This window comes from Salmo salar, chromosome 15, assembly GCF_965601325.2.
Source record: "Salmo salar chromosome 15, fSalSal1, whole genome shotgun sequence".
In the NCBI taxonomy this organism is placed as follows: domain Eukaryota; kingdom Metazoa; phylum Chordata; class Actinopteri; order Salmoniformes; family Salmonidae; genus Salmo; species Salmo salar.
This window is the reverse complement of record NC_138305.1, coordinates 97837501-97855703: the sequence shown is the minus strand read 5'-3', so window position 1 is coordinate 97855703 and position 18203 is coordinate 97837501. Positions and strand designations below refer to the sequence as shown.

General features: G+C 43.2%; 1 protein-coding gene across 3 annotated transcripts in view; it reads right to left on the bottom strand.

Annotated features, from left to right (window-relative positions):
• Positions 1 to 239: 239 nt before the first annotated feature.
• The window catches only part of LOC106572538 (calcium-binding and coiled-coil domain-containing protein 1), a 52236-nt gene continuing 34272 nt past the window's right edge, over positions 240 to 18203 (bottom strand). For 2 of the 3 annotated variants that reach the window (XM_045696295.2, XM_045696296.2), the window contains 12 exons: positions 16281 to 16483; positions 15832 to 16044; positions 11821 to 11969; positions 8241 to 8310; positions 7908 to 8063; positions 6625 to 6879; positions 5965 to 6090; positions 5347 to 5442; positions 4950 to 5037; positions 4381 to 4679; positions 3651 to 3739; positions 240 to 2839 (listed from right to left, as the gene is read on the bottom strand). In XM_045696295.2, the coding sequence (XP_045552251.1) occupies positions 2812 to 2839; positions 3651 to 3739; positions 4381 to 4679; positions 4950 to 5037; positions 5347 to 5442; positions 5965 to 6090; positions 6625 to 6879; positions 7908 to 8063; positions 8241 to 8310; positions 11821 to 11969; positions 15832 to 16044; positions 16281 to 16483 (1772 nt within the window). In that variant the 3' untranslated portion in view covers positions 240 to 2811. Of the gene's footprint in view, positions 2840 to 3650; positions 3740 to 4380; positions 4680 to 4896; positions 5038 to 5346; positions 5443 to 5964; positions 6091 to 6624; positions 6880 to 7907; positions 8064 to 8240; positions 8311 to 11820; positions 11970 to 15831; positions 16045 to 16280; positions 16484 to 18203 lie in introns of those variants that run through there. The other variant, XM_045696297.2, reaches the window with a different exon arrangement.

Below are 18203 nucleotides of genomic sequence, written 5' to 3'. Positions count from 1 at the left end.
CAGGTAAAGAGGGGCCGGAGGGTAAGAAGAGAATGCAGAATGTGGTCTGAGGTCAGAGAAGAGAGCAAGTGAGTGAGGGAATGGAAGAGAGAGAGTGAGGAGAAAGAGATAGATATTCAGAAGAGAAGATGAGACATGTGATTAGCAAATTAGTATCAGAAATGTCATACCCTGAAGGAAGCAACCCAAAATGTTTGAATATTTCTCTTTCATCAAGAAAACAGACACATTAGACACAATTGACACAGATCCGTTTTTAAAAATTATTATTACAGAAACCAATCCACACGCTTAATGACCCTATATATAAATACCAAAGAATATACATTTTTTAAATAAGTAAGATGACCTCAACAAACAAAACATCATACACACCAGCGAACCACTGGAGCCGTATTGCAATGAGAGTAGGTAGGTATCCTGGAAGGAAGTTACAGCTCACTGTAGACATAGAATAGAACTCCCACAGAAATCTAAAATGACGTCAACAAAAAGGATAGATCTCAGTGCTACGCAACTTTTGGTGCACATACCAGGATGTCAAATTCACCCACCCACAGTAGCAAATAGAGGTGTAAGTACTAGATTACACTATAGTTAGAGCTGAAAGGGTGTAGAGACGAAGACGGGAACTCCAAAACCCACTGAAGCACAGCCTTCAATGATCACGGATGTCCATCACAGTTGAATTACAGTGCATTTCTGTATTTCATTTTTCATAAATGTGCAAATAAAAGCATGTTTTCACTTTTTCATTACGGCATATTGTGTGTAGATGGTTGAGAGAAAACATATATTTAATCCATGTTGAATTTGGGCTGTAACACAACAAAATGTGGAATAAGTCAAGGGGTATGAATACTTTCTGAAGGCATTGTATTTGTTACAGATGTCACACTTTCACTACAGCTGCACCTCTGTGTGAAGGAACACAGTGATGTCCTATACAGTAGAACCAATATCTCTACCCTTTGGACTAACATTTCACACCTTACCATATAGTTGTGAGAGGTTACATTTACCTTTAGAAAGAAAATCAGAGAAAGAAAAATAAAAGAGTAAACAAAACACTATGGTAATGATTATGATAACATAGACTGGATTAATAAGGAGTATCCAAGTGTTAAAAAAAAAAGTAGTCCCCAAAACATCTCTTATTGCAAAAAAAAACAAACAGATGCAAATATAGCAAATTACAAATCTACCAAGCAAAAAGTGTCCCTATGACCTTGTTCTTTCTTCACTAGGAAACTTAGACGGGGAAATCTGCAGTTGAAACAACAACAATCGCAGATAGCCTAGCTTTAGTATTCTCTTCTTATCAAACGTCATTAGCTTAAACTAAACCAGAATATAGCTTCATTACGATATAACTAAAGTTGAGTATTGGTAGAAAATCATGAAAAATATAGTATTATTAAACCAGTACTAATAATCTTTTCCAGGCAAACCTTCCATAAAGTCTTGTAACATCTGTATCTATAAATTACATGATGTTATCATGAGATTCCTTAGTTTACTAGTCTTGTTTGCCAGACTGATGATGCTTGGCTGAAGAAGAGACTATTCATTTCCCAATTTGTTATTTAGGCACAAATGTAGAACTGCATCACTCTAAAGCAGAGCTTTGTGCATACCATGTACAGTACGTCTAGTCTAATAAAACTGAACATCTAAAACAACTTCTTCTATAACAAATACATTGATTTAGCTTTAAAACCAAACACTGATTTAAGGTTAAAATGTGGTATGATGTATGCTCTTATTGCAGGGACTCTACAGCTACCAGCCTGCAGGAGCAATAGCTTTATGTAGATGAGGATAGAATATATTATGAGATTAATAAAAACATGAGAGAACATTAAAATGTCACTCCGACCACTCTAACAACTACCATTCTGCTCTACCATTCAACATTCATCTTGATTAATCTCTCTATTTCCAAACTTCCACCAATCGTTTTTCCCATTTCAGATGCTTCTCTGTCTGTAATTATCCTCTCAGCAAGCACTAGAACAGCATTAATAAAGCAAGAATGAAATAATAATGAAGAACAGAAAGTGCTTATAATATAAAATCTTAGGTTTGAATATGAGGAAAATCCTGTTATGTGTCAGTACTTTACAATGATTCTTCTAATATAGTTGTAGTGTGTTACAATAACTACTATTACAGTATTCTGAAGAGGTAAAGGTTTTAAATGGAGAGACCTATCAATATGTCCTCATCAACCAGACTGACTCAACCAGGCTACTACTGGAACAAATACACGCCATGTTTTTCATCGTTCTTTTCTAGGAGACGAAACGTTGAAACAATTATACAGTATTTCTTTCTGGCTCGACTGAAATCAGAGAGGGAGCCTTAAATAACTGACTTATGTTAATTAGTGACCTGACATGATGTCTCATAAAGTGACATAACACAATTCATAAAGCTCATCAACTCCTCCTGCAACTGAAATAACCCTGTTATAAAACATTACTATTAAACATCTAATTAACCCTTTTAAATGTCAAATGTTTCACGCTTTATAACAGTCTTATGTCAGGTCGAAACTACGATTTGAGCTGTTACGACAGGTATTATGTCATTCGTAAGGCCATGTTAAGTATAATGGGGGCAACACAACAGCCTTAAAGTCATACGTCAAAGAAAAAGTTCATATAAAATGTAAAAGCAAATTGCATATTAACATAGTTTGTGAAGAGTAGAGGTGAGTTGTAGTGTGTGTGCTTGTGTGCTGAATGGCAAGTTAAAGTAATGGCCAAACAGCCAGTGCTGGTGTAGATCTGGTCCTGTATCGCCACTCTACCACTGAGAGGTATCAGCCAGGTCACTGGATGACAGGGAACAACCAAGAAAGGAAAGGGGCTGAACAATCAATCAATCAAATCAATCAATCAATATCTTTATTGTCCCAATTGCTAAATTTGTAGTGGAGACAGGGCACAGCAGAACTTTAGAAAAGGAATGCATATGAGAAAAAAGAGGTGAGAGATGGAGGGAGGGAGAAATATAGAGGGAAAAGGTGGGAGAGTGCTTTAATGATGCTGAAAATTGGCCTGTGACTGCAGTACTAGCCTGTAGGCAAATCATTGCTACAGCCTGCTGTCAACGAATCTGTCCCCATGTCCTCCCTTATTCCCTCCCTCCCCCCCTGCGTCACTCACTGTGCCTTACACTGTCTTACACCATCTCTTTCTCCTCCTCCTCCTCACCCTCATTCAACTTCTTTTATGACCTGATATTGAAAACTTCCATCTCTGAGAGCCATACTCAGCCTATCATCGTAAATAACATCCCTGTGTGTGTGTGTGTGTGTGTGTGTGTGTGTGGTGTGTGTGTGTGTGTGTGTGTGTGAGAGAGAGAGAGAGTATGTGTGACAGTGTCTGCTTGAGTGTGCAGTGCATGTACAATACATGACTGTATGAGTGTCTGCAATGCCTGAGGGTCGGTGCAAGCATGCGTGTGTGAGGAGAATGACAGTACAGTGTGTGTGTGTGTGTGTGTGTGTGTGTGTGTGTGTGGGTGTGTGTGTGTGTGTGTGTGTGTGTGTGTGTGTGAGGAGAATGACAGTGTGTGTGTGTGTGTGTGTGTGTGTGTGTGTGTGTGTGTGTGTGTGTGTGTGTGTGTGTGTGTGTGTGTACCTGAGGACAGTGGTCTCAGGCAGCAGCAGAGCTGTCTCGTCTCCAGAGCTGTGTCCTCCGCATAGGGCTGTGTCACCCTCCTCCTCCTCCTGCACACACACACACACACACACACACACACACACACACACACACACACACAAATACACACGCGCAGAAATAGAGAGAGAGAGCAGCGAGGCACACATGTAATAATCATACACATGTCCAGCAATAAGACATAATAGTGTAATAAGTCAATGTAATAAGCCATAATAGTGTAATAAGTCAATGTAATAAGCTATAATAGTGTAATAGGCCATAATAGTGTAATAAGCCATAATAGTGTAATAAGCCATAATAGTACAATAAGCCATGGAGTAATATGCCATAATAGTGTAATAAGCCATAGTGCAATAAGCCGTAATAAGTCAATGTAATAAGCTATAATAGTATAATAAGTCAATGTAATACGCTATAATAGTACAATAAGCCATAGTGTAATAAGCCATAATAGTGTAATAAGGCACAATAGTGCAATAATGGAATAGTGCACAGGCAGGCCTAATTACCTTCACATGATAACAACTAAACCAAATGAGTCACAGTCAAAAGAAGATAAGTCATGTTATCACCAGGCTATCAGCCTAAGGAAACAGCCAGGCTAATTGTACAGGATATGAGCCCAGAATGAGTGTGTGTGTGTGTGTGTGTATGTGCGCGTGTAAGAGCATCTGATACCGTCTCTTACCGACTCAGAGCTGTGTGTCAGGGTATCTCCTGATTGGCTTGGCAACGAAAGGGGGGCGGGCTGGCTGATGACTACGCCCCCTCGGGAGAGGGGCCGTGACATATCCCTGGGGGAGGAAGGGGGGGTGGAGGGGAGCAGGGAGTCAGGCTGGGCCTGGGGGTCACACAGGCTGTAGTGGGCCAGAGGGTGAGAGGACAGGCTGGGGGGCTGGCAGGGGGGCTGGCGGCGGGGCTGGCGGCGGGGCTGCAGGGCCTCGGGGTTTTCATCCTCAGAGTCAGACAGAGAACTGTCAGGGAGACCTGTCAAACACACAGTGGAAAACAACGGTGTTAAGTGATCAACAGAGCATGGCAAGGGTCATGAGTTCTCCCTGGAGGGGAAAAACTCCTGGCTCTAGTCTACGTATCTACCTCATGATAGGTTCAATTAATCTCAGATACTATTCGGTGTAGAAATAGAATCTCTCGTTGTGACAGCCCACAGATCAAATGAGCACTGCTGTATTGCTGTACATACAGCTCAGTGTTAGGGCGGGTCCACAATGTTTTAGTGTGCGTGTGTCCGCTCACTGGTGGGGGCGAACACTGCAGTGCTCCACTTGGCGTCTGCCACAGCCTCCATCCTCTGTTCCACCTGACGCATGTACTCCATCAGGTCCTGTACAGAGGAGAGCAGGGACGTCAGACACTCAGCTACACACACAACTGTTATCCCAAGACAACATATTAACCCTTAGCCTCTACACCTCTAGACACATAGGAATTATTATCTCTGTGTGTGTGTGTGCGTGTGCGTGTGCGTGTGTGCGTGCGCGTGCGTGTGTCCCTCCCCATGGCAAAAGGACAGAGAGCGTCTGGAGTAGTGGGTAGGGCATAGCAGTTGATTCAGAAATGAGCATGTATGTGGACAGTGGGAGAGGGGAAATGGTGGTTGAAGAGGTGGACAGGTGTAGAGAAGGGGTCCTGCCTGTTTGTCCAGCAGCAGCTGTTCCTTCTCCTTCTGGGCCATCCTCAGACTGGCCTTCAGCTCCTGGAGCTCCCTGCGTGTCTCACCCAGCTGCACCTGCAGGGGGCAGTCATCAAAAGAACGAGTCATATACTGCTATACACAGCCTGATCAGCAGCACAGCACATCATAAGTAATCAAAGAGACTCCTTTTTCCAGTTTGAAGGTTTCAGCATGTTGACAGAAATATATAATAACCTAAAATAAAGTATTTTATTGAAATCAAACCCACAATCCTGGAGTTGCAAGCGCCATGCTCTACCAACTGAGCCATACAGGACCAACAAGTCTGAATGGTTTTCAATACTATAGAGGACACATTAGAGTATCAGTGGAGGACAGCTTATAATAATGTCCGGAATGGAGTCAATGGAATGATATCAAACACGGTTTTTGGGGTTTCATGTGTTTGATATCATTCCATTTACTCGATTTCGGCCATTATTATGAGCTGTCCTCCCATCAGCAGCCTCCACTGGTGTGTTTAGAGAGTTGATTTGGATTTCCAAGTTTGTTGTTGTATCTAGTCATATCTGTAAATGTTGATTTCCATGTGGTAATGTAGGTGTTCCTCTTTACCCGGTTACAGTCCTTCTCTCTTCCCAGCTCCACTTCCACCTTCTCTCTCTCCATCCTCTCCTCCTGAAGCTTCTCCTCAATCCGCTGCATCTCTCCATTCAGCTTCTCCAGACGCTCTCTGTCCTTCTGCCAGGGTGAGAAACATGCCGTTAACATTTAGTCATTTAGCAGATGCTCTTATCCAGAGAGACTTACAGGAGCAATTAGGGTTAAGTGCCTTGCTCAAGGACACATCAACATATCTTTCACGTAGTTGGCTCAGGAATTCGAACCAGCGACGTTTCGGTAACTGGCCCAACACTCTTAACCACTAGGCTACCCGCCGCTGGGCTACCCGCCGCTGGGCTACCCGCCGCTGGGCTACCCGCCGCTGGGCTACCCGCCGCTGGGCTACCCGCCGCTGGGCTACCCGCCGCTGGGCTACCCGCCGCTAGGCTACCCGCCGCTAGGCTACCCGCCGCTAGGCTACCCGCCGCTAGGCTACCCGCCGCTAGGCTACCCGCCGCTAGGCTACCACACAGTCAAAAGAATGTTGATATGTTATTTTGCTGCTAAGACATTCTGCTACTTGCATTCAAGGTGAATCACTACTTGAGTAATCCAATTCATATGATTAGGTCCATCCATATGATTATTACTGTCTGCGGTGGTGTGTCCTACCGAAGTGGTGCACTGCAGACTCTGTCTCTCCTGGGCCCAGTGTGCTCTGCCCTCCCTCAGAGTCAGGCTGGCGTCAGCTAGCTGCAGGGTGAGCTGTGCAGCCTGGAGCCTGGCCTGGTGCAGCTCTGTCTGGCCCTGGTCCCTCTGAGCCACCAGAGCACACAGCTCTTCCTTCAGGCCCTCAGCACCACGCTCGCTGACCCCCTGACGCTCCCGCAGGCCCCACATCTCAGCCAGGGAGGCCTCACTCTCCGCCTGATAAGAAAAATGAGAGGAGGGTGAGAGTGGGACGCCATGATAGTTCAACAACAATAACATGGTTTTGTTAGATGACTGGTGAGGCCATGGGACATTGAGTACTTTCCTGTTGCATTGAATTTAATCACCCTCGCCACTCCCTATCCAACTTCCCATCCCTATTCTTCCAACCAGCAAAGTTTGCAATGTTCATTACAATAACCTCAACAGCAGTGTTTTATTAGATGACTGGTAAGGACAATGTGTACTGCCATGTCCCTGTTGCCTTGTCTTTTGTTCTCTCCCCTCCCAATCCCTTACATCCTTTTATTAACTGTACTTATCCCTCTCTGGGTGGTGCCAGTCTCGCCTGTTTGCTCTGTGCTGTATTCAGCCTGTGTGTAGGTGATGGTGTGTAAGGGTGGTGCCAGTCACGCCTGTTTGCTCTGTGCTGTATTCAGCCTGTGTGTGGGTGATGGTGTGTAAGGGTGGTGCCAGTCACGCCTGTTTGCTCTGTGCTGTATTCAGCCTGTGTGTAGGTGATGGTGTGTAAGGGTGGTGCCAGTCTCGCCTGTTTGCTCTGTGCTGTATTCAGCCTGTGTGTAGGTGATGGTGTGTAAGGGTGGTGCCAGTCACGCCTGTTTGCTCTGTGCTGTATTCAGCCTGTGTGTGGGTGATGGTGTGTAAGGGTGGTGCCAGTCTCGCCTGTTTGCTCTGTGCTGAATTCAGCCTGTGTGTGGGTGATGGTGTGTAAGGGTGGTGCCAGTCTCGCCTGTTTGCTCTGTGCTGTATTCAGCCTGTGTGTGTGGGTGATGGTGTGTAAGGGTGGTGCCAGTCACACCTGTTTGCTCTGTGCTGTATTCAGCCTGTGTGTGTGGGTGATGGTGTGTAAGGGGGGTGCCAGTCACACCTGTTTGCTCTGTGCTGTATTCAGCCTGTGTGTGGGTGATGGTGTGTAAGGGTGGTGCCAGTCACGCCTGTTTGCTCTGTGCTGTATTCAGCCTGTGTGTGTGGGTGATGGTGTGTAAGGGTGGTGCCAGGCTCACCTCTTTCCTCTGTGCCATGTTGAGTCTGTGTGTGAGGGTGGTGATGGTGTCCCGTAGCTGCAGGACATGTGTGTCTCTCTGGGCCAGGGAGCTCCTCAGACCCTGGAACTCAGCAGACAGGCTGCGCAGCTCCCCCTCGGTCTGCTCCAGCTTGAGCTGAGGAAGACACAGGGAGAGAGGAAGAAGAGGAGGATGAGGAGTTTGGGATCAGACATGATGTGTGGTTAGGGTTTGGGCACAAAATGGCTGCTATGCTTCACCCAGGTAAGACACTACACGTTGGTAGTGAAAACACTTAGAAAAGCACTAAATCAATCCAAGTCATTATAGTACCTGCAGAACTTTCCTCTCTTTCTCATCTTCCATCATTTGAACTGCTTGCTTTTTGTCCCTCTCCTTCATCCTACACACAGAGACAGAGTTAGCGTTAACCAGAGAATAGTTTAAGAATAACAAGCACACAGATGGAAAGATAAAAGATTGAGGGAGACAAGGAAAGAGAGAGAAAATGTCTATAACATTTTGAACTTTTGTGAGTGTAATGTAAATTTTTCTGTTTATTTCACTTGCTTTGGCAATGTAAACATATTTTTCCCAAATGCCGAGAGAGAGAGAGAGAGAGAGAGAGAGCGAGAGAGAGAGAGAGAGAGAGAGAGAATGAACTACAGGACAAAATACAAACACTCCAATCCAAAAAGGCCTGTGGGGTCGATGGTATCCTAAATTAAATGATAAAATATACAGACCTCAAATTGCAATTGGCTATACTTAACTTCTTGGTGACAGGGGGCAGTATTCAGAAATTCAGATGAATAACGTGCCCAAATGAAACTGCCTGCTACTCAGGCCCAGAAGGTAGGATATGCATATTATTAGTAGATTTGGATAGAAAACACTCTGAGTGATCTGAACGCACGAACAAAACGGAGGTATTTGGACATAAATATGGAGTTTATCGAACAAAACGAACATTTCTTGTGGAAGTGGGAGTCCTGGGAGTGCATTCCAACGAAGATCAGCAAAGGTAAGTGAAGATTTAGTTTTGTTGTCTCCAGAACTTGGCGGGTAACTGTATAGCTTGCTTTGATGGCTGAGCTCTGTACTCAGAATATTGAACAATGTGCTTTCGCCGTAAAGCTATTTTGAAATCTGACACAGCAGTTGCATTAAGGAGAAGTGTATCTATAATTCTGTCAATAACTGTTGTAAATTTTATCAACGTTTATGATGAGTATTTTTGTAAATTGATGTGGTCATTCACTGGAAGTTTTGGAGGCAATACATTTTCTGAACATCACGTGCCAATGTAAAATGGGGTTTATGGATATAAATATGAACTTTATCGAACAAAACATACATGTATTGTATAACATTGAGTCCTGGGAGTGTCATCTGATGAAGATCATCAAAGGTTAGTGATTCATTTTAGCTGTATTTCTGGTTTTTGTGACGACTCTTCTTGCTTGGAAAATGGCTGTGTGGTTTTTTCTTGTCTAGGCGCTGTCCTAACATAATCTAATGTTATGCTTTCACCGTAAAGACTTTTTGAAATCGGACAATGTGGTTGGATTAACGAGAAGTGTATCTTTAAAATGGGATATAATAGTTGTATGGTGAGAAATTAGAATTTTTAGATTTTTGTTGTTTTGAATTTGCCGCCCTGCTATTTAACTGGCTGTTGAATAGTGTGTCCCGCGGGTGGGACGCTACCGTCCCACATGTCCCAGAGAGGTTAAACTCTTTAACATCATCCTCAGCTCTGGCATATTCTCCGATATTTGGAACCAGTGGAGTGGAGAGAAATTTGACCCCAATCACTACCATGGGATATGTGTCAAAAGCAACCTTGGGAAAATCTTCTGCATTATCATTAACATTAGACTCCTACATTTCTTCAGCGAAAACAATGTATTGAGCAAATCTCAAATTGTCTTTTTACCAAATTACCGTACGACAGACCACGTATTCACCCTGCACACCCTAATTGACAAACAAACAAACAAACCAAAACAAAGGCATAGTCTTCTCATGATTTGTTGATTTCAAAAAAGCTTTTGACTCAACTTGGTATGAGGGCCTGCTATACAAATTGATGGAAAGTGGTGTTGGGGAAAATATACATTATAAAATCCATGTACACAAACAACAAGTGTGCGGGTTAAAATTGGCAAAAAACACACACATTTCCTTCCACAGGGTCGGGGGATAAGACAGGGATGCAGCTTAAGCCCCACCCTCTTCAACATATATATCAACGAATTGGCGAGGGCACTAGAACGGTCTGCAGCACCCGGCCTCACCCTACTAGAATCTGAAGTCAAATGTCTACAATTTGCTGATGATCTAGTGCTTCTGTATCCAACCAAGGAGGGCCTACAGCAGCACCTAGATCTTCTGCACAGATTCTGTCAGACCTGGGCCCTGACAGTAAATCTCAGTAAGACAAAAATAATGGTGTTCCAAAAAAGGTCCAGTTGCCAGGACCACAAATACAAATTCCATCAAGACACTGTTGCCCTAGAGCACACAAAAAACTATACATACCTCGACCTAAACTTCAGCGCCACAGGTAACTTCCACAAAGCTGTGAATGATCTGAGAGACAAGGCAAGAAGGGCCTTCTACGCCATCGAAAGGAACATAAAATTCGACATACCAATTAGGATCTGGAGAAAAATACTTGTGAGGTCTGGGGTCCACTCACCAACCAAGAATTCATCAAAGGGACAAACACCAAATTGACTCTGCATGCACAATTCTACAAAAATATCCTCTGTGTACAACGTAAAACACCAAATAATGCATGCAGAGCAGAATTAGGCCGATACCCGCTAATAATCAAAATCCAGAAAAGCGCCGTTAAATTCTACAACCACCTAAAAGGAAGCGATTCCCAAACCTCCCGCAACAAAGCCATCACCTATAGAGAGATGAACCTGGAGAAGAGTCCCCTAAGCAAGCTGGCCCTGGGGCTCTGTTCACAAACACAAACACACCCCACAGAGCCCCAGAACAGCAACACAATTAGACCCAACCAAATCATGAGAAAACAACAAGATAATTACTTGTCACATTAGAAAAAAATATAAAAAAACAGAGCAAACTAGAATGCTATTTGGCCCTAAACAGAGAGTACACAATGCCAGAATACCTGACCACTGTGACTGACCCAAAATTAACAAAATCTTTGACTATGTACAGACTCAGTGAGCATAGCCTTGCTATTGAGAAAGGCCACCGAAGGCAGACCAGGCTCTCAAGATAAGACAGGCTATGTGCACACTGTCCACAAAATTAGGGGGAAACTGAGCTGCACTTCCTAACCTCCTGCCAAATGTATGACCATATTAGAGACACATATTTCCCTCAGATTACACAGACCCACAAAGAATTCGAAACAAATCCAATTTTGATAACTCCCATATCTACTGGGTGAAATTCCACAGTGTGCCACCACAGCAGCAAGATTTGCCACAAGAAAAGGCAGTTAAGAACAAACATCCTTGTAAATACAACCTATATTTATGTTTATTTATTTTCCCTTTTGTAATTATCTGTTTGCACATCATTACAACACTGTATATAGACATAATATGACATTTGAAATGTTTTTATTATTTTGGAACTTTTGTAAGTGTAATCTTTACTGTACATTTTTTATTGTTTATTTCACTTTTGTTTAATATCTATTTCACTTGCTTTTGCAATGTAAACATATGATTCCTATGCCAGTAAAGCACCTTAAATTGAATTGAAATTGAATTGAGATAGAGAGAAAGATCAAAAGAAGGATTAAGATTGAGGTTGAGGGAGATAGAGAAAGATCAAAAGAAGGATGGGGATTGAGGTTGAGGGAGATAGGGAAAGATCAAAAGAAGGATTAAGATTGAGGTTGAGGGTGAAAGTCTCTGACCTCTCCATCTCAGTCTCTCGTTCCACAGCTTTCAGTGTTAGCGCTTTAATGTCATCCTCCAGCTCTCTGATTCGCTGTTTGATGGCTGCTTTCTTGGCCAGTATGGAACTCTTCTCCTGAGCCAAGGCCTCCCCTGACGCCTCCACCTGCTGTAATGGGGGAGAGAGAGACGACGGGAGAGAGAGACGACGGGAGAGAGAGACGACGGGAGAGAGAGAGACGACGGGAGAGAGAGACGACGGGAGAGACAGACGACGGGAGAGAGAGACGACGGGAGAGAGAGACGACGGGAGAGAGAGACGACGGGAGAGAGACGACGGGAGAGAGAGACGACGGGAGAGACAGACGACGGGAGAGAGAGACAACGGGAGAGAGAGACGACGGGAGAGAGACGACGGGAGAGACAGACGACGGGAGAGAGAGACGACGGGAGAGAGAGACGACGGGAGAGACAGACGACGGGAGAGAGAGATGACGGGAGAGACAGACGACGGGAGAGAGAGACGACGGGAGAGAGAGACGACGGGAGAGAGAGACGACGGGAGAGACAGACGACGGGAGAGAGAGACGACGGGAGAGAGAGACGACGGGAGAGAGACGACGGGAGAGAGAGACGACGGGGAGAGAGAGACGACGGGAGAGAGAGAGAGAGAGAGAGAGAGAGAGAGAGAGAGAGAGAGAGAGAGCAAGAAAGAATGAGACTTATAAAATCTACAGTTGAAGTCTGAAGTTTACATACACTTCAGTTGGAGTCATTAAAACTAGTTTTTCAACAACTCCACAAATTTCTTGTTGACAAACTATAGTTTTGGCAAGTCGGTTAGGACATCTGCTTTGTGCATGACACAAGGCGTGTTTACAACAACTGTTTACAGACAAATTATTTCACTTATAACTCGCTGTATCTCAATTCCAGTGGGTCAGAAGTTTACATACACTAAGTTGACTGTGCCTTCAAACAGCTTGGAAATTTCCAGAAAATGATGTCATGGCTTTAGAAGCTTCTGATAGGCTAATTGACATCATTTGAGTCAATTGGAGGTGTACCTGTGGATGTATTTCAAGGCCTACCTTCAAACTCAGTGCCTTTTCATTTGACATCATGGGAAAATCAAAAGAAATCAGCCAAGACCTCAGAAAACAAATTGTAGACCTCCACAAGTCTGGTTCACCTTGAGAGCAATTTCCAAACGCCTGAAGGTACCACATTCAACTGTTCAAACAATAGTACACAAGTATAAACACCATGGGACCACGCAGCCGTCATACCGCTCAGGAAGGAGACGCGTTCTGTCTCCTAGAGATGAACGTACTTTTGTGCGAAAAGTGCAAATCAATCCCAGAACAACAGCAAAGGACCTTCTGAAGATGCTGAAGGAAACAGGTACAAAAGCATCTATATCCACAGTAAAACGAGGCCTATATTGACATAACCTGAAAGGCCGCTCAGCTAGGAAGAAGCCACTACTCCAAAACCGCCTTAAAAAAGCCAGACTACGGTTTGCAACTGCACATGGGGACAAAGATCGTACTTTTTGGAGCAATGTCCTCTGGTCTGATGAAACAAAAATAGAACTGTTTGGCCATAATGACCATCGTTATGTTTGGAGGAAAAAGGGGGAGGCTTGCAAGCCGAAGAACACTATCCCAACCGTGAAGCACGTGGGTGGCAGCAACATGTTGCGGGGGTTGCTTTGCTGCAGGAGGGACTGGTGCACTTCACAAAATAGATGGTTTCATCAGGAAGGAAAATGATGTGGCTATATTGAAGCAACATCTCCGGACATCAGTCAGGAAGTTAAAGCTTGGTCGCAAATGGGTCTTCCAAATGGACAATGACCCCAAGCATACTTCCAAAGTTGTGGCAAAATGGCTTAAGGACAACAAAGTCAAGGTGTTGGAGTGGCCATCACAAAGCCCTGACCTCAACCCTATAGAAAATTTGTCGGCAGAACTGAAAAAGCATGTGCGAGCAAGGAGGCCTACAAACCTGACTCAGTTACACCAGATCTGTCAGGAGGAATGGGCCAAAATTCACACAACTTATTGTGGGAAGCTTGTGGAAGGCTACCCGAAATGTTAGACCCAAGTTAAACAATTTAAAGGCAATGCTACCAAACACTCAATTAGTATATGTAAACTTCTGACCCACTGGAAATGTTATGAATGAAATAAAAGCTGAAATAAATCATTCTCTCTACTATTATTTTGACATTTCACATTCTTAAAATAAAGTGGTGATCCTAACTGACCTAAAACAGGGAATTTTTACTAGGATTAAATGTCAGGAATTGTGAAAAACTGAGTTTAAATGTATTTGGCTAAGGTGTATGTAAACTTCCGACTTTAACTGTATATATTCTATAAAGTATGGTGTCCTGAGCCTCCTTGTAGATGGAAAAGCACATTAGACCTGTAAATGAACTCCTGCTGTTTTGACATTTAACCTGTTAGGGCTAGGAGGCAGTATTGACACGGCCGGATACAAAACGTACCCGATTTAATCTGGTTACTACTCCTGCCCAGTAACTAGAATATGCATATAATTATTGGCTTTGGATAGAAAACACCCTAAAGTTTCTAAAACTGTTTGAATGGTGTCTGTGAGTATAACAGAACTCATATGGCAGGCCAAAACCTGAGAAGATTCCATGCAGGAAGTGGCCTGTCTGACAAGTTGTGTTTCATCTTGGCTCTTTTTATTGAAGACTGAGGATCTTTGCTATAATGTGACACTTCCTACGGCTCCCATAGGCTCTCAGAGCCCGGGAAAAAGCTGAACGATATCGAGGCAGCCTCTGGCTGAAACACTTTATCGCGTTTGGCAAGTGGCCGATCAGAGTACTATGGGCTTAGGCACGTGCCCGAGTCGACCCCATGCTTTATTTTCTTTCGTCTGTTTAACTAAACGCAGATTCCCGGTCGGAATATTATCGCTTTTTTATGAGAAAAATGGCATAAAAATTGATTTTAAACAGCGGTTGACATGCTTCGAAGTACGGTAATGGAATATTTAGAATTTTTTTGTCACGAATTGCGCCATGCTCGTCACCCTCATTTACCCTTTCGGATAGTGTCTTGAACGCACGAACAAAACGCCGCTATTTGGATATAACTATGGATTATTTTGAACCAAACCAACATTTGTTATTGAAGTAGAAGTCCTGGGAGTGCATTCTGACGAAGACAGCAAATGTAATAAAAATGTTCTTATAGTAAATCTGACTTTGGTGAGTGCTAAACTTGCTGGGTGTCTAAATAGCTAGCCCTGTGATGCCGGGCTATCTACTGAGAATATTGCAAAATGTGCTTTCACCGAAAAGCTATTTATAAAATCGGACATATCGAGTGCATAGAGGAGTTCTGTATCTATAATTCTTAAAATAATTGTTCTGCTTTTTGTGAACGTTTATCGTGAGTAATTTAGTAAATTCACCGGCAGTGTTCGGTGGGAATGCTAGTCACATGCTAGTCACATGCTAATGTAAAAAGCTGGTTTTTGATATAAATATGAACTTGATTGAACAAAACATGCATGTATTGTATAACATAATGTCCTAGGGTTGTCATCTGATGAAGATCATCAAAGGTTAGTACTACATTTAGCTGTGGTTTGGGTTTATGTGACATTATATGCTAGCTTGAAAAATGGGTGTCTGATTATTTCTGGCTGGGTACTCTGCTGACATAATCTAATGTTTTGCTTTCGTTGTAAAGCCTTTTTGAAATCGGACAGTGTGGTTAGATTAACGAGAGTCTTGTCTTTAAAATGGTGTAAAATAGTCATATGTTTGAAAAATTGAAGTTTTTGCATTTTTGAGGAATTTGAATAACGCGCCACGGGATTACACTGGCTGTTGAGTAGGTGGGACGCACCTAGCCCATAGAGGTTAACATAACAGGATCATTTACATCTGGGGTTGTGATCTTGTCTATCTCCGTTAAATCCCATTTTACACAGACACTGGGGCTAGTTGGACATAATCAAACAACCTTGTAATGTTACATTACCTCCTGCCTCCTCTCCATCTCTTCCATCCTGTCTCTGCTCTCTCGCAGCTCTTCCTTCAGCTCAGAGACGTTCCTCTCCAGCTGCTCACGTCCTCTGTCCCAAGCCTCTCTCGCCTTCCCGTACTTCTCCTTCTCTCTCTGCTTCATCCTTTCTGCCCCCTCCCGCGCATGGATCAGTTCGGCCCGCTCACGCAGACACTCTTGCAGGCGACTCTGATCGAGAGAGAGAGAAAGAGAGAAAATGAGTCCCCTTAAAACATGATCAATCTAGATCTCCATCTTCCATCTCTTTGGAACAGTGTATTGGTTACCACCTCTGTTTATACATTTCATCCACTTTCATTCATATCCAATTTCATTCACTCTCTCTATAAGTGAAAGATGGAAATATGTACTTCCCTTTACTGTCCTCCCTCCCCCCCTCCTCCCCCCTCCTCCTCTCTGCTCACCTGCAGTAGCTCAGCCCTGGGTACAACCAGCAGCATGTCAGTCCCTCCCTCCTCTCCGTGGGCTCCTTCCTCCAGGGTGACCAGGTCTTCCAGAGGCTTGGGGGCACTGAAGGTAAACTGGGGGCTGGCAGAGCACACCTCCCCCTTCCCATCCACATACACAAACTGGTACTGTTGGGAACTGGACTTGGGCAGGTAGGAGGCTGCAAGAGGGAGGGAGGGAGCGAGGGGTAAAGGGAAATGGACAGTGGATTATTTAACTAGATGTCTACATGCTTATCCTCTTAGATGTAATGGCAAAATGTAGATTTCCGCCTAAATAGACATACCCAAAAGTAACTGCTATTCATGTGTAATTACATGATTCTGACATGCAAAAACTGAAGAAGACATCTGGGAGATTATGAGGAAATGATCAGAAGATAGATAGGAGTTACGTAGTTCAGAATACACAAGATCAAACACACACAAAATAACCGTTGTTTATTTATTTTTTAAGTATTCTATGAGTGAATTATTGATGCCCAGAGCTGGAAACACATCAGATCGCTTCCACAACATGTGAACAATATCAGGAAACTAAATGGGCTTGATAGACCTAACAACTAGAAATGGGATTGATAGACCTAACAACTAGAAAAGGGATTGATAGACCTAACAACTAGAAAAGGGATTGATAGACCTAACAACTAGAAAAGGGATTGATAGACCTAACAACTAGAAAAGGGATTGATAGACCTAACAACTAGAAAAGGGATTGATAGACCTAACAACTAGAAATGGGCTTGATAGACCTAACAACTAGAAAAGGGATTGATAGACCTAACAACTAGAAAAGGGATTGATAGACCTAACAACTAGAAATGGGCTTGATAGACCTAACAACTAGAAAAGGGATTGATAGACCTAACAACTAGAAATGGGATTGATAGACCTAACAACTAGAAAAGGGATTGATAGACCTAACAACTTGAAAAGGGATTGATAGACCTAACAACTAGAAAAGGGATTGATAGACCTAACAACTAGAAAAGGGATTGATAGACCTAACAACTAGAAATGGGCTTGATAGACCTAACAACTACAAAAGGGATTGATAGACCTAACAACTAGAAATGGGCTTGATAGACCTAACAACTAGAAATGGGATTGATAGACCTAACAACTAGAAATGGGATTGATAGACCTAACAACTAGAAATGGGATTGATAGACCTAACAACTAGAAATGGGATTGATAGACCTAACAACTAGAAATGGGCTTGATAGACCTAACAACTACAAAAGGGATTGATAGACCTAACAACTAGAAATGGGATTGATAGACCTAACAACTAGAAATGGGATTGATAGACCTAACAACTAGAAATGGGCTTGATAGACCTAACAACTAGAAAAGGGATTGATAGACCTAACAGCTAGAAATGGGCTTGATAGACCTAACAACTAGAAAAGGGATTGATAGACCTAACAACTAGAAAAGGGCTTGATAGACCTAACAACTAGAAAAGGGATTGATAGACCTAACAACTAGAAATGGGCTTGATAGACCTAACAACTAGAAATGGGCTTGATAGACCTAACAACTAGAAATGGGATTGATAGACCTAACAACTAGAAAAGGGATTGATAGACCTAACAACTAGAAAAGGGATTGATAGACCTAACAACTAGAAATGGGCAGATGTTTTAGTAAGTGGTGTCAGGTGTGGTCACGGGATGTTTCCAAGTGTCCGTTTCCAAGTGCAATCCATAAATGCTATTTGTTCAGTTTGAAAACACAATTTCTATCATATCAACCCTACTCAAACATTGTGGTGGTGTTACGGGGTATCCAGGGTACATTCAAGTGTCCTTTCAACCTCTCCAAAGTGACCGAATGTGGTAATTGCACACTGGATGAACCTAAAAGTTATTGTTCACT